The sequence below is a fragment of the Pelophylax lessonae genome, assembly GCF_965119305.1.
Source record: "Pelophylax lessonae genome assembly, chromosome: 5".
NCBI classification, from domain to species: domain Eukaryota; kingdom Metazoa; phylum Chordata; class Amphibia; order Anura; family Ranidae; genus Pelophylax; species Pelophylax lessonae.
In genome coordinates, this window is record NC_138772.1 from 173,914,204 (window position 1) to 173,928,147 (window position 13,944).

General features: G+C 41.6%; 1 protein-coding gene across 1 annotated transcript in view; it reads right to left on the bottom strand.

Annotated features, from left to right (window-relative positions):
* The window catches only part of CPNE4 (copine 4), a 609,887-nt gene that overhangs the window by 32,229 nt on the left and 563,714 nt on the right, over nucleotides 1–13,944 (bottom strand). Inside the window, exon 12 of the mRNA XM_082258376.1 lies at nucleotides 8,013–8,067. Coding sequence (XP_082114502.1) covers nucleotides 8,013–8,067 — 55 coding nt within the window. The remainder of the gene's footprint in view (nucleotides 1–8,012; nucleotides 8,068–13,944) is intronic.

Genomic DNA, 13,944 nt, shown 5'->3' on the forward strand with positions numbered 1-13,944 from the left:
GCTCTCTGTCCTCCGCCCCCCCCCCCTGCCTTTTCTGCTCATCAATGCCCTCCCGCTCCCCTCCTGCTGCTCTCATATTTATTTAAAAATATTTAATCCCCTCTGTAATATAACAGTAACTTCCCCTGTGTCTGTGTTATAGAAATAATTTGCGATCTGTACCTAAATCAGAGCGGCTCCCAGCTATCACATGACCCCTTGGCTCTCTCTCTCCTCTCTTCCCCTCCTGCCCGGCTGATGTCAGTGGCAGTGCTCGGTCCAACCTGCTGGAGCTGTCAGCTGGGCAGAGGAGAGAGTCGAGGGGTCAGCTGAGCACCAGGAGACGATCTTATTTAGGTACAGATCTTTTCTATAACACAGACACAGCGACACTTATTGGTACATTCCAGAGGGGATTCGATGACTTTATATAAGTGGCTTTAGCAACCACTTTAAATGTGCTCCCTGGGAGTGCTTTCTAACTGTGCGGGGGGGCTTCTCTGACTGGGGTTAGACACACATCGGTGTTCCTGCTTAGCAGAAACACAAGATCTCTGTCTTCCTCCCTGTCAGAAGGGCGATCTGCCTTGCTTACATAGTCAGACCACAGTTCCGTGTCTCTCGGGAATGATCGCGGGTGGCCAGCGGACATCGGGTCCGCCGGACCCGCTGATTGGCTCCCCCTCTAGTGCCCCCTGGAGCCCCTGCATGAAATGACATCCAAGTATGTGATTTCACTCAGGAGCCGACTTGCAGTAAAAGTAGGGTATTGATAAAACGAGTCCCCCTTTAAAGAGAAAAAGTGCATTTATCTTAAATATGCTACAACTGTAGTCTGAATTTTTGCTTCTACAATGTATGTCAAATCAAAATTTGACAGGGGTTCTAGCCCTCCCATACCCTGTTGACCACGTGACAACCATATAACTTACATATATGGCGGTAAAGTGGCACTGCTGCGCAGGATCACGTACTTAGTACGTGATTCTGCTGCCAGTCTGTGGCACGCATGCATGCTGCCGGCACCCCGCTCCTGCTGTGATTATACACAGCAGGAGCTGATCGGCGGGTACCGTGGACTCCATGTCTGTCAGCACCCGCTGATCCTGTAAACAAGGTCTGTACAGAATGCATGGATCCTGTGTTCCTGCAAAGCAGGGACATGAATCCATGTCTCCTCCCCAGTGAAAGAACCTCCCATAGTACACAGAAACACAGGCTAGGCACACAGTTAACCCTGATTGATTGCCCCTGATGTTAACCCCTTCCCAGCCAGTGTCATTAGTACAGTGACAGTGCATATTTTTAAGCACTTATCACTGTTTTAGTGTCACCAGTCCCCAAAAAGTGTCAGTGTCCAACTGTGCACCTGTCATGGGTCTGCTACCTAAGGGTTAACTTAGGGCAGAGTCTGCAGACTAATTGCAGTGATTGGCAACAGGCTGCTCTATTTAAACTCAAAAGCAGCATTATGTCTTTGCTGTCTGATCTGCAGCTTCCTGTGACCCCTGCTCCTGTTTACCTGCTTCTGTGATTGATCTCCTGTATGACCCGGCTTGACTTTGGACTTCCCTTGCTTTCTGCCTGCACCTGACCTCGGCTCCCCTCTGACCTTGAACCTGCATGCTCCTTTGGATTCCATGCCACCTGCCTGTTGTTGACCGGGCCTGTGAACTGATCCGTTTGCCTGTGAGCCCCCAGAGTGAGTGTAGACTCGGGCGTTCCGTCCTTCTGCCTGCCTGCTGTTGGGATCCTCCTACCTGCTAGTTGTCTCCTTTTAAAGCATCTGGGACCTTGGAGCTGCCCGTCCAACAGCTGACCCGCCAGGCCCTCATACCATTCTGCTCTCCCGTGCCACCTGTCTGCTCTACCAGGGACCGTGAGTCAGATACGTAAGGGAGGCCTTCCTCTGCACTATCAGGCTTATCAGTCAGGTACGTGAGAAGTTGACAGCACCGCAATATCGCAGTCATGTTTTAAGTCACAGATCACCGCCATTACTAGTAAAAAAAAAAATGTAATAAAAATATTCCATAGTTTGTAGACACAATAACGATTGTGCAAACCAATCAATATACAATTATTAGGATTTTTTTTACCAAAAACATGTAGCAGAATACATATTTAAGAAAAAATTAAATTTTACCATTTTTTATTGGATATGTTTTATGGCAGAAAGTAAATAATATTGTTTTTTTTTTCTTCAAAATTGTCGGTCCTTTTTTGCAGCGCAACAAATTAAAACCGCAGGCGTGATTAAATACCATCAAAGGAAAGCTTTATTTGTCAGAAAAAAAGGACATACATTTTATTTGGGTACAGCGTTGCATGACTGTGCAATTGTCAGTTAAAATAGTTCAGTGCCATATCGCAAAAAATGGCCTGGTCATGAAGGGGGATAAATCTTCTGGAGGGCAAGTGGTGAAAGAAAGGCATTTTTCATTTCAGTGTTTCTGTTTCTCTTTCTCCCTTTTTAGTAAAACATTGTAAGAAGGACAGGATGCGAGGGTAAATCTCTCCAACAGAGCTTTAGATAGACGTAAAAATGCAACGGCAGTTCTAACCCCTTCTAACATCTAATCTTTTGAATATTCCTTAACAGCGCAAAGGAACCCCACCTCTACCGTAAACAAAGTGTAATATTCAATGTTTCTTCCCTTAGCAGCTGGAATCAATCTGTTCACCCTACAGAAAGAGATATCAATAATAAAAGTGACCAGCACTCTCAAACTCCAAGATAACAAATTCAATAATGTCTCTGTATAACCGAAGATCAGGCGTCATACATCCATCAACTTCTTCCTATTATTCCTCTCTTTATCCTTCCTCTGAATCCAATCTTCCTTTACAGTGATCTCAGAAAAAGAGATATTATAGTGTAATATGCTCAACCCACCATGTCTCAAATCTGAGAAGAAGCCTTGATAATAAAACCGGTCAGAAGTGAAGTCAGACCCCAGAAGTGATGCGGTTACGCATGCTGAAAGTGCCCTGGTGGCCATTTTAGAAGTGGTTACAAGGGGTTTTGTCATGAAATGTTTGTAAGTGCATAGATTTTATTAAATATATCATTTTATAGGGAATTACTGCACTATGGTCTTTGCATGTTATTTTTGCATGGGAACCCTGGAGAGATGCTGGAGTGAAGAAGGGGGACTGTTGGGAGTGAACATTTTTTGAAGAAAGGGTTTTAAGAAGCACTGATCTGGTAAGGTGCTATTACACATTTGCACACAATGGATTTGGATCACTCAAAGGGGTATGCACTATTTTGGTGATATGGAAGGGTCAGGGGTTTGAAGTTTATCTTAGGTGTTGCGTATAAGCGATATTACACTGTATTCGGTTTTTTTACTTCTGGGGGTTACTTGCACAAGTCACGCTGAAGAGCAACAAAAAGAAGGAACAATGGTTTATTAAAGCACAAATTTTTGGAAGTCTGGTTAAGAGTTTGGAGTGTCTGAGCTGAGGTGATTCACTTGGTGGAATTTATCTATGGGTATTAATAGGAAATGCACAGCTAATATATTATAGAGATGAGTACCTTTCTGTCTGAATACCATTTTTGAAAAACAGTATTGCACTATATATATATTTTTTTTTGTAAAACCACATGCATCTTTATGCAAGACAGCTATTGAAGCATGGACACAAGGAGGAATAGGGTTTAGAGGAATCTGATTGGACATACACCCAGTATATGAAGGGTAAGGGTATATAAAGAAGATCACTGGAGAACAAATACACATATGGTTATTTATTAATTTATTTTCAACCAGGATTACTATTTATTGAAAAGATATGTGGTACAAGAATATAATAAGTGACATACAGACACAAAGCAGTAGAACAATTGTTATCAAAGACAGGCAGGTCAAACCTCGTATATAAAAAATGTACATAGGGATCCTCATGTCACACCCATCCATAAAAGAAAATCAGAAGCAATCATAATGATAACCATGGTTGCCAGATATTGTCATAATTTTTAGGACAATGCCTAATCATGTACATTAATTTATACATAGATAGCACTGCAATAATGGCATATTCTCATAAGGCTAGAGGAGAGGGGGGGGGGGGGGTAATCCCTCCTATAAAGAATGTCTTTCTTAGCATAGTACAATAAGTAGGAATTTGGTGTCTCTGTTCATCATCCTGAATACCCAGGAGGGCCAGCTCAGTAGATACTGTATGGGGAGAGACAGTTGTAATAATACAGTAAATTTTCTGTGCTCCTAATATAATCTAAATTGGCCCTAAAAAAGGGGGTACTACTCAAGACAAGATGAAATAAGATGAAAATAAAACAGTATCTCTCTCAAAATTCAAAGTGCACAGTCAAAAGATGTAAAATAATAATAAACAGTGCAATTAGCTTCTAAACGGATATAGGTAAAAATCTAACACTGCTCTTATTGAATAAACACTTAACAGTGCTTAAGCGATATTTAAAACAGTGAACATGTGTGACGTGCAGTCCTTAGTTGATGTAAAACATCAAATGCAAAAAAAACACACTAAAAGTTTAAATAAACGCTATGCAGTTGATCACCACTCCTCCCGTGCATTCCTTGAAAGTGCTCAAGTTGCCATAAACAGGTGATAACACCCCACTTGTGCTCCCCTTCGGGTATGCTCTCACCTCTATGCCAGTGACCTCACATTTAAGTTTGGTCAGTACTCGCTTTTTAGTCAGCAAAGGACTAATAGGTAAATGTGCTCTGTCTCCTTGTTTTCCTCCTTGCCAGTAGCCATGTTTTCCAACATGGAATCCGTGTATGTATGTAAGAAAAAATGATCTCCAATAGTGCTAATATTATTAAAAACGAAAGACTTTATTAAAAATGCCCAAAAATGGCTACCCACACATCCAGGGTGCTTAGAGCACACAACTCTAACCTCGCTCAATATAAAGTGCAGTGTACTGCCCCTGTGAGACCAGATCGTCTTGTCTGCAGATCCTCGTGCAGATCTTCGTGCCAGGTGCACTCGCTGTACCGTCCTTCTTGCCCCTCCCCTATGCGTTCCGCCACAGGATCACTTGACTTCCTCAGGGGGGTTTCTCCCCTTTCTGAGTTGTAGACATACATTAATGAGGTCAGTGACTTCTGTCCAGAACTGGGCCACCCTGGGGCAGGTCCAAACCATGTGGAAAAATATGCCAATAGAGGAGTGACAACGAGTGCATTCAGGGGATCTATTCGGGTAGATTTGTTGTAACCTGTGAGGTGTGTAGTACACGCAGTGAAGAAATTTAACCTGGATTAGCTTGTCCTTAGAGGAGATAACCAATCAAGAGTTATCCTCAAAACATTCTTCCCAAGTTTCTCTATCTAGGGTAGGAATATCAGCACTCTACATTTCCCATAATGTTTCTATCTTGGGGGACTCCACATTCAGGAGAGCCAAGTATAGGGTTGAGAGAGAGGTTTAGAGAGCTGTTCTTGTGCAAGGAGATCTTCCACTGGGTCTGTCTCTAAGGTTGGGGAGCTGGAAAACTGTGATCGAGCTGCATGCTGCAGTTGGAAGTAATGAAAGTGCATCCAACCGGACAGTCCATATTCGAAAGAAAGGTCCTGAAAAGCACAGCAGAGTACCCCTGGGCATAACAGCTCAAAGTCAGTACCATATCGAGCCCAAACCTGGGGACTAGGAATTGTTCTGAAGTGTGCCAGATTGGGATTGTCCCATAAGGGATTATAGGGTGACCACTGATTGGGCTTCATGAAACAATAGACCAAATTGGCCAGTTCAGTGAGGGAGCCCAGAATGGCAACCCCTAGACAGACTGCAATGGTTATTTATTGAAATTTTATTTATAAAGTGAGCACAAGATTTGAGGCATAGTGGGTTGAGCATATTACACTATATTATATTTCTTTTTTTGAGATCACTGTAAAGGAAGATGGGATTCTGAGGAAGGATAAAGACCATGTGAAATTTCTATAATTTTCCCACTCAAATAGAGCTTTCTTTTAGTGCTATTTAATTACCACTGTTTTTTTATTTTTTGCAAAATAAACAAAAAAAGGTCGAACATTTTCAATTTAATTTTCTGCTACATTTCTTTGGTGAAAATAACCCAAATCAATGTTTAGTATTTAGTCTGTAGGAAAGTTATAGAGTCCACAAACTATGGTATATACTGTATATCTGAGATCAATCAATCCTGATGTACTGACAGCCTATCTAATTTGTTAAAGCCTGAAACCTCCAGGACAATACATATATCCCCCAAATTTTTGGAAAGTAGAAAGTCTGAGGTAACTAGTAAGAGGCATCGCACGCTTTTTGAAGTTGAAAAAAATATTTTTTCACATTTTCTTTTTTTCTCACATACTGTCATCAGTGCAGTACACCATCATCATAAAACTGGTGTGGTGGTGACCAGGAACACTGATTGGTGACAGTATATAAAAAAAAATGTGTATATATATATATATATATATATATATATATATATATATATATAGATAGATAGATAGATATATATAGATATATAGATCTCTCTCTCTCTCTGCCCAAAAAAACGCCTGCAACAAAAACGCCCAGGTGTGTTGTTGCAGGCGTTTTTTTTTGGGCATTTTTTGGGCGTCTTTGGAGGCAGGCATAACATCTAAACTTCTGTATAGGGGTATATATACACACACACTTATATGTATTTATACACATACACACATATAGGTGTGATAGGAGCGTAGCCCTATGCCTGCAAATTATTTCACTAGCGCAAGCATAGGGTTCTGCTACTTTCACACCTATATATATGTGTATGTGTATATATACATATATGTGTGTGTGTATATATACCCCTACACAGAAGTTCAGATGTCATGCCTGCCTCAAAAGACGTCCACAAAAAAGCCCAATAAACGCCTGCAACAAAAACGGCCAGGTGTGAAAGTAGCGAAGCCACTATCCTGCTCTACTGCAATTCTAATAGAAACAATCTTTTTTCTATAGCGGTCACCCTGAAATGGAAGAGTTTGGTCACCCTGCCATAGCAGTCAGAGTCAGTTAACCCTACACTACACTACGGTCCCCTGACACTTAACACTTTCCCTACAGAAACTAGATTATTAAATCTAACTATAGTGTAAAATATTACCCTAACTATACTAGATATCGCTTTCCTCACACTAATAATTGCTAAATGACACTTTGAAGCAGGAGTAACAGAACTGCTTCCACTCTCTTCCACATCCCTGTATTACAATGCTAGAGATTTGGCGGGGCTATCTTATATAGTGAGGGGCGTATTCACTACTGATTGGCCTCTGGACCCCCTAGTCACTCCAATCACATTCCTAGCATCCTCCTGCCCCCTCAATTGGCTTTTACTGATGGTTCTGGTCCAATCACGGGCTCTTAAAGCCCAGTTCCTGTCCCATTGCATTTTGGTCGGTTCTGGTTGCCGAATTCCGAACTGTTTCAGCAAAAAGTTCGAAATTCGGCCGAATTTCGAACAGTCAATGTTCGGGTCGAACCGATGGTCGAGCCACCGTTCGATCATCCCTAGTGCTAATGAGGTCAGCTGGTAAAACTCCTTCCTGTGTCACATCCCAAGGTCTGTCCAGGAAGTAATGGAGACATTTTTTGTATGCAGCCAGTTGGACACTGAGGTAAGGGGTGTTTAGGATAAATATAAAGATTTTTTATTTCTGTGAAAGTACATTAATGGTATATTGGTACATAAGGGAGCTGGAATTTAGAAAAACAAAGAGTGGACTTATCCTTTAAAAATGTATGTCAAAGCAATCTGCTTGGTATCCTGATTCGTTTGATCCCGTGTGCTCATTTATACTAATAAGCCTAACAACATTTGTTTTTATATTTTATTATGACTTACAGATTAAAACCAAGACACAAAAAAAAAATATTTATAATGAGCATAGACTATGTCTGCAATTATCATCCAAGCATTCAGAATGTATTATATCTTTTGGTTCAAGTTTAGATCTGTTTTCAAAATGAATATTATAAATCCAGCATACAGTAAATACAATTGGAGAATTAAAATATTGTTTTACCTTGTAATCTGGAGGTATTCTGGCACCAAAACCAAACGCAGGAAACATTTTGTCACTAGGAAACAGGGAAAATGTCAGAATAAATTATTAGGTTAAAATGTTAACATTTAGATGAGTTTGAACAAAAAATAAATTAACTAAAAAAAGCTAGCAGTCATGGTATGTTTAATTATATGTGTTATGGTTCAAGCTGTAACTGTCAAAGATTTTATGTTGAACAATCACACAATTTATGACTGTATTTTGTGTTTTGCCTGATGGCTTAATGACATGCTCATAATCCTACCGTTACCTCCTCCCACCCGGCCACTGTATATAAATGGCCGAGTGGACGTTCCTGTAGGTCCCTCAGAACGAGCGCCTGCTCACCGCCACGAGGCCGCGCAGTGGCAAGATCCCGTGAAGGCTGTGATCACAGGACACAGCCAAGACAAGATCGGGATATGGGCACAGTGATTGACCCTCCCGATCACATGACTTCTGTGTCCAATCACAGCCTTCACAATGTAAACAGAGACACTTGTCTCTGTGACAGTTCTCCCTACTGAGGTCAGTGAGAGCTCAGTGCAGGGGGGGGGGGGAGTGGGGGAATATGCAATAGCTGTGACAGTTTTGTGTGTAAGGTGACTTTACACACAGAGCTGTCACAGATCCCCACAAACAGTACACCAAGCACCACTGTCACCCCTACCCCCATACACATCTGTCAGTGTCCCCATAAAACATCTGTGCCAGTGCACAAAACATCTGTGAGTCCCCCATCACATCTGCACCAGTCCATAAAACATCTGTCAGTCCCTCATCACATCTGTACCATTGCACAAAATATGTCAGTGTCCCATCACATCTTTACTAGTGCACAAAACATGTCAGTGTCCCATCACATCTGTATCAGTGCAGAAAACATGTCAGTGTCCCATCACACCTGTACAAGTGCACAAAATATCTGTCAGTCCCCCATCACATCTATACCATTGCACAAAACATCTGTCAATCCCCCATCACATCTGTACCAGTGCACAAAACATGTCAGTGTCCCATCACACCTGTACCAGTGCACAAAACATCTGCAATATTGTACCATTCCGACTTCAACATTTGTCAGTGCCCGCCGGTGGCTGATCAACATCTGCCAGTGTACCAGTGTCCCACCAATATATAAATAAAACATTTAGAGTGCCCCCATGCTCGCGTGTAAAGGCGAACGCACACTTTGGTCCCAATTGCATACATAAACAGCAATAACACCACACATGTGAGGTATTGCCACAAACGTCAGAGTAAGAGCAATAATTCTAGCACCAGACCATCTGTGTAACTCTAAACTGGTAACCAATAAAGGCTTATAAAGCGTCGCCTATGGAGATTTTTAAATACCGAAGTTTGGCGCCATTCCACTAGCGTGCGCAATTTTAAAGTGTGATATGTTTGGTATCTATTTACCCAGCTCAAAGCCATATTTTATATTTTACCAAAACTGTGGGTATTATATTGTCTCTGTGCACATTGAAATTTATTAAAATGTAGTTATGCATCGGTGTGTAAAATTGCGTTAAAAAGAAACTGCTACGCAAATACCGTTTGACATAAAAATATGAAAAACGTACAATTGTTTTCTTCAGGGCCCTTGCTACAAAAATATATAATGTTTTGGGGTTCTAAGTAATTTTTTTTAGCAAAAATACAGATATTTACTTGTAAACAAAAAGGGTCAGAAGAAGGCCTGGTCTTAAAGTGGATTATGGCTGAAGGTGCTATTTGGATGTTGCGCTCATCTATGTGGCCAGGCTGTGAAAAAGTCTCACACGTGTGGTATCGCCATACTCAGGAGGAGTAGCAGATTGTGTTTTGGGGTGTAGTTGCAAGAAAGGCAATGCCGTGTGTGAGAAACAGCTTGTTAATATGACATTTTTATGAACATAATAATTTGTTAATTTTCCAAAGAATTGTGGGAAAAAATCCCAAAAACTCTGTCTACTTTCCAAAAAAGGGTTATTTGGGGGGTATTTGTACTGTCTTGACATGTTAGGGCCTCAAGAAATGAGAGAGGCCATCTGTACATCAGGTGTGATCAATTTTCAATGACAGGCACCATAACTTTGTAGACTCTATAAGTTTCACACAGACCAAATAATATACCCTGATTTGGGTTATTTTTACCAAAAAAATCTAGCAGTATAAATTTTGGTCAACATTTATGAAGATAAATTGCAAAATTGTATAACAAAATTGTATAACAAAAGACTCTTGGACGTGCATCTCACAGATCACAACATTCAGGGTTATGGGAAATGATCACATAACTGACACACACGCACACCTGCACAGGTTGAACTGGATGGACTGTTGTCTTTATTCAACCTCAACTAATATGTAACTATGTATAACAGAAAAAACGCATTCTTAAAAAAAATGTGGTATTTTTTTATTTGTAGCGCAAAAAATAAAAGCCCCAGTGGTGAACAAATATCACCAAAAGAAAGCTCAATTTGATAATGATAAAATGATAAAAATGTTATTTGGGTTGATAAGGGTTCCAATGAACCACTTCTGCCTCTTAGAGAAGTTTCCACTGACACTATTGATCTATTGAGCCATCTTTAACCACTTGCCGACTGCCTAATGACGATTTACGTCGGCAGTCAGCCCCTCACAGGCAAAGCGACATAGGTCTACGTCGCTAGTCTGTGAGGGTCTAGGGAGCGAGCGCGCGCCGCTGGAGGCGCGCTCCCCCTACCGCTCGCTCACAGACCCCCCCGCGCGAGTGACCGGCGGACCCGATGTCCGCCGGTCACTTGCAATCATCGGTTACACCGGGAGAAAGGCAGGCGGCTAATGTAAACAAAGCCGCCTGTCATTCTCCCCTGTGTAACAGCACAGATCATACAGTCCTGCTATGTAGGACCGTAGATCTGTGCTGTTACACACACAGCCACATCCAATCACAGTAAGAATCACGCCCCTATGGACACACTTAACCCCTCCCTCTGAAATAAAGTTAACCCCTTCCCTGCCAGTGTCATTTTTACAGTAACAAAACCAAAAAGGAATTCCCCTAGGGGTGGGACTTTTTAGGCACCAAAATGATATGAGAAACAACCAATTATATATAAAAAGATCAATTCTTTATTAATTCATACAAAAAAGATAAAAGCATGGAGGCAAGCTGTAAAATACTTCACATCTGACAGTCGAACTTAAGACCACACGACCCCTGGGTTGTTACCCCTAAGGGAATTCCTTTTTGGTTTTGTAGTCACTTTTTGGGATGTGGCACCGTGGGGACATATACAACATGAGCAATTATTTATGTAACTTTTTACAGTAACAGTGCATATGTATAGCACTGATTACTCTAGTAATGTCACTGGTAACCCCAAAAGTGTCAAAAATGTCAGTCAAGGGTCCGATCTGTCCGCCGCAATGTCGCAGTCCCGCAAAAAAAATCGCAGATCGCCGCCATTACTCGTTAAAAAAAACAACAAAAATCCTTCCCTTAGTTAGTAAACGCAATAACTTTTGCGCAAACCAATCAAAATACGCTTTTTGCAATTTTTTTACCAAACATATGTAGCAGAAAACAAATTGGCCTAAAATGTTAAAAAATTTAGATTTTTAAATTTTTTTGGGGGAATTTCATATAAAAAAATGTGAAAAATATTGTTATTTTTGCAAAATTGTCGCTCTTTTTTTGTTTATAGTGCATGATCAAAAAATCGCACAGGTGATCAAATACCACCAAAAGAAAGCTCTGTTTGTGGTAAAAAAAAGGACATCAATTTCATTTGGGTACAGCTCATGACCGCGCAATTGTCCGTTAAAGTCACGTAGTGCCGAATCGCAAAATAGGCCCTGGTCAGGAAGGGGGTAAAATCTTCCGGGGCTTAAGTGGTTAAGGGGGGTTCTTCCCAGTGACCAAAAATGTAAGGAGCATTCTTCCCAGGGACCATCACACTAATGTACCCTGAGCTGTAGAAATAATAATTTTTAACAGGCGTTTCCAGAGACTGGAAAGTCATTTAAAGGGTTCCTCCATGTTTAAGAGGTTGAGAAAGGTTGGTTTTATCAGGCAGTTTTAATTAATATTCTGCACACAATGATACCTGATAAAATCGAGATCTTTCATACAATGTCAAATCATATTTTCAGCAGTGAGTAGCTAAACAGGTGTGATGTCTTTTGGCGTTTTGTACCTGAACAACACAGAATGATTTTCCCTACGGTTAAAATGCTGTCAGTCCGCTTTGCTATGTGCTCTTGTGAAGCCATTATAATATCTACTATTGCTACTTCAGCTAATTTAATGTATGCTTCTCACAGCTTTTGCTCTGCGTATGGATGTCCTGTGGGGAACCAGTTCCTTTCGTTTCGGTCACTGACAGATGCTTGGAACTCAGGATGAAGGATTTTTATTTGTGACAGTGTATGAACAAAATACGACTGAAACTGAGAATTTCTAGGATGACCTTGCTGCTCCTGGAAGCCAAAGGAAGCATTTCTGCTTAATCAATACATGTCCTAGCTGCTTAATATGATCCTCTGGCAGATGGCCAAGGTTTATAGGAGAGAGTTGTAAATTATGAAATTAAATGAAAGATGTTCTCGGTTTGAAATTATTATTTATGGCCCATAACACAGCTGGCCTTTTTTCTTCCTTACTAGGAAAAAAGTTACAAACCGAGTGCATAACAATAGCACATACAGCACATATGCAATTACAATAGTAGAGACAGTGAAGCAAACATTCATGTATTTTCTCCATCCTTTTGTCTCGTCCACTCATTGAAGCAACAAATGTTAGGACAGTCATAATTTAAAGCTGAACTCCATGCAATAAAACAAAATATACAGAATTAAGTAGATTAATAAAAGCTATTTTCCCTGCCAAAGGATTTATATTTCTGTCTATTCAGTCCTAGGATAACATCTGACAGAAACCACAGCCAGCCTAGAGACCAGACTTTTCTTTTTTTGTAGTTTAGCAATACATCTAGGTCTTGTCCCTGCCCTCAGCTAGTGATTGAACATAGTGGAGAAGCAGCAGACTGATGAGCTCATCTCTTAACTGCTTGCCGACCACCGCACGACTATTTACTGCGGCGCAAAAGAAGTAGTGGAACCGCACTCAGGTAGATGAAAACAATTGGAATACTTTTATTCTTCAAATCAAATGTGGACAGACAGTGCAGGGAACAGGTAATCCAGGTTAACGCGTTTCACGGCGCACACAGCCGCTTACTCATAACCCGGTTATGAGTAAGCGGCTGTGTGCGCCATGAAACGCGTTAACCTGGATTACCTGTTCCCTGCACTGTCTGTCCACATTTGATTTGAAGAATAAAAGTATTCCAATTGTTTTCATCTACCTGAGTGCGGTTCCACTACTTCTTTTGCACTTTATCCGGATGGCGGGTCTTACCAGCACCAGGTCGGACTGATACACCTGAGCGGCTCTGTTTCTCCTATTACCCTATTTACTGCGGCGGTCAGCCCCTCACAGGCAAAGCGACCTAGTACTACATCGCTAGCCTGTGAGGGTCTAGGGAGCGAGCGTGCGCGGCCGGAGGCGCGCTCCCGCTCCCGCTCCCGCGCGGTCATGGACCCCCCTGCGCGTGTGACCAGCGGACCCGATATCCGCCGGTCACTCGCGATCATCCAGTGCAGAGGGAGAAAGGCAGGCGGCTAATGTAAACAAAGCCGCCTGTCATTCTCCCCTGTGTAGGAATAGTGATCATACGGTTCTACCATGTAGGACCGTTGATCACTGTTCCTACACCTCAAGCCACAGCCAATCACAGTTAGAATCATGCCCCTAGGGACACACATAACCCCTCCCTCTCAAAAAAAGTTAACCCCTTCACTGCCAGTGTCATTTTACAGTAACAGTGCATATGTATAGCACTGATTACTGTAGAAATGTCACTGGTAACCC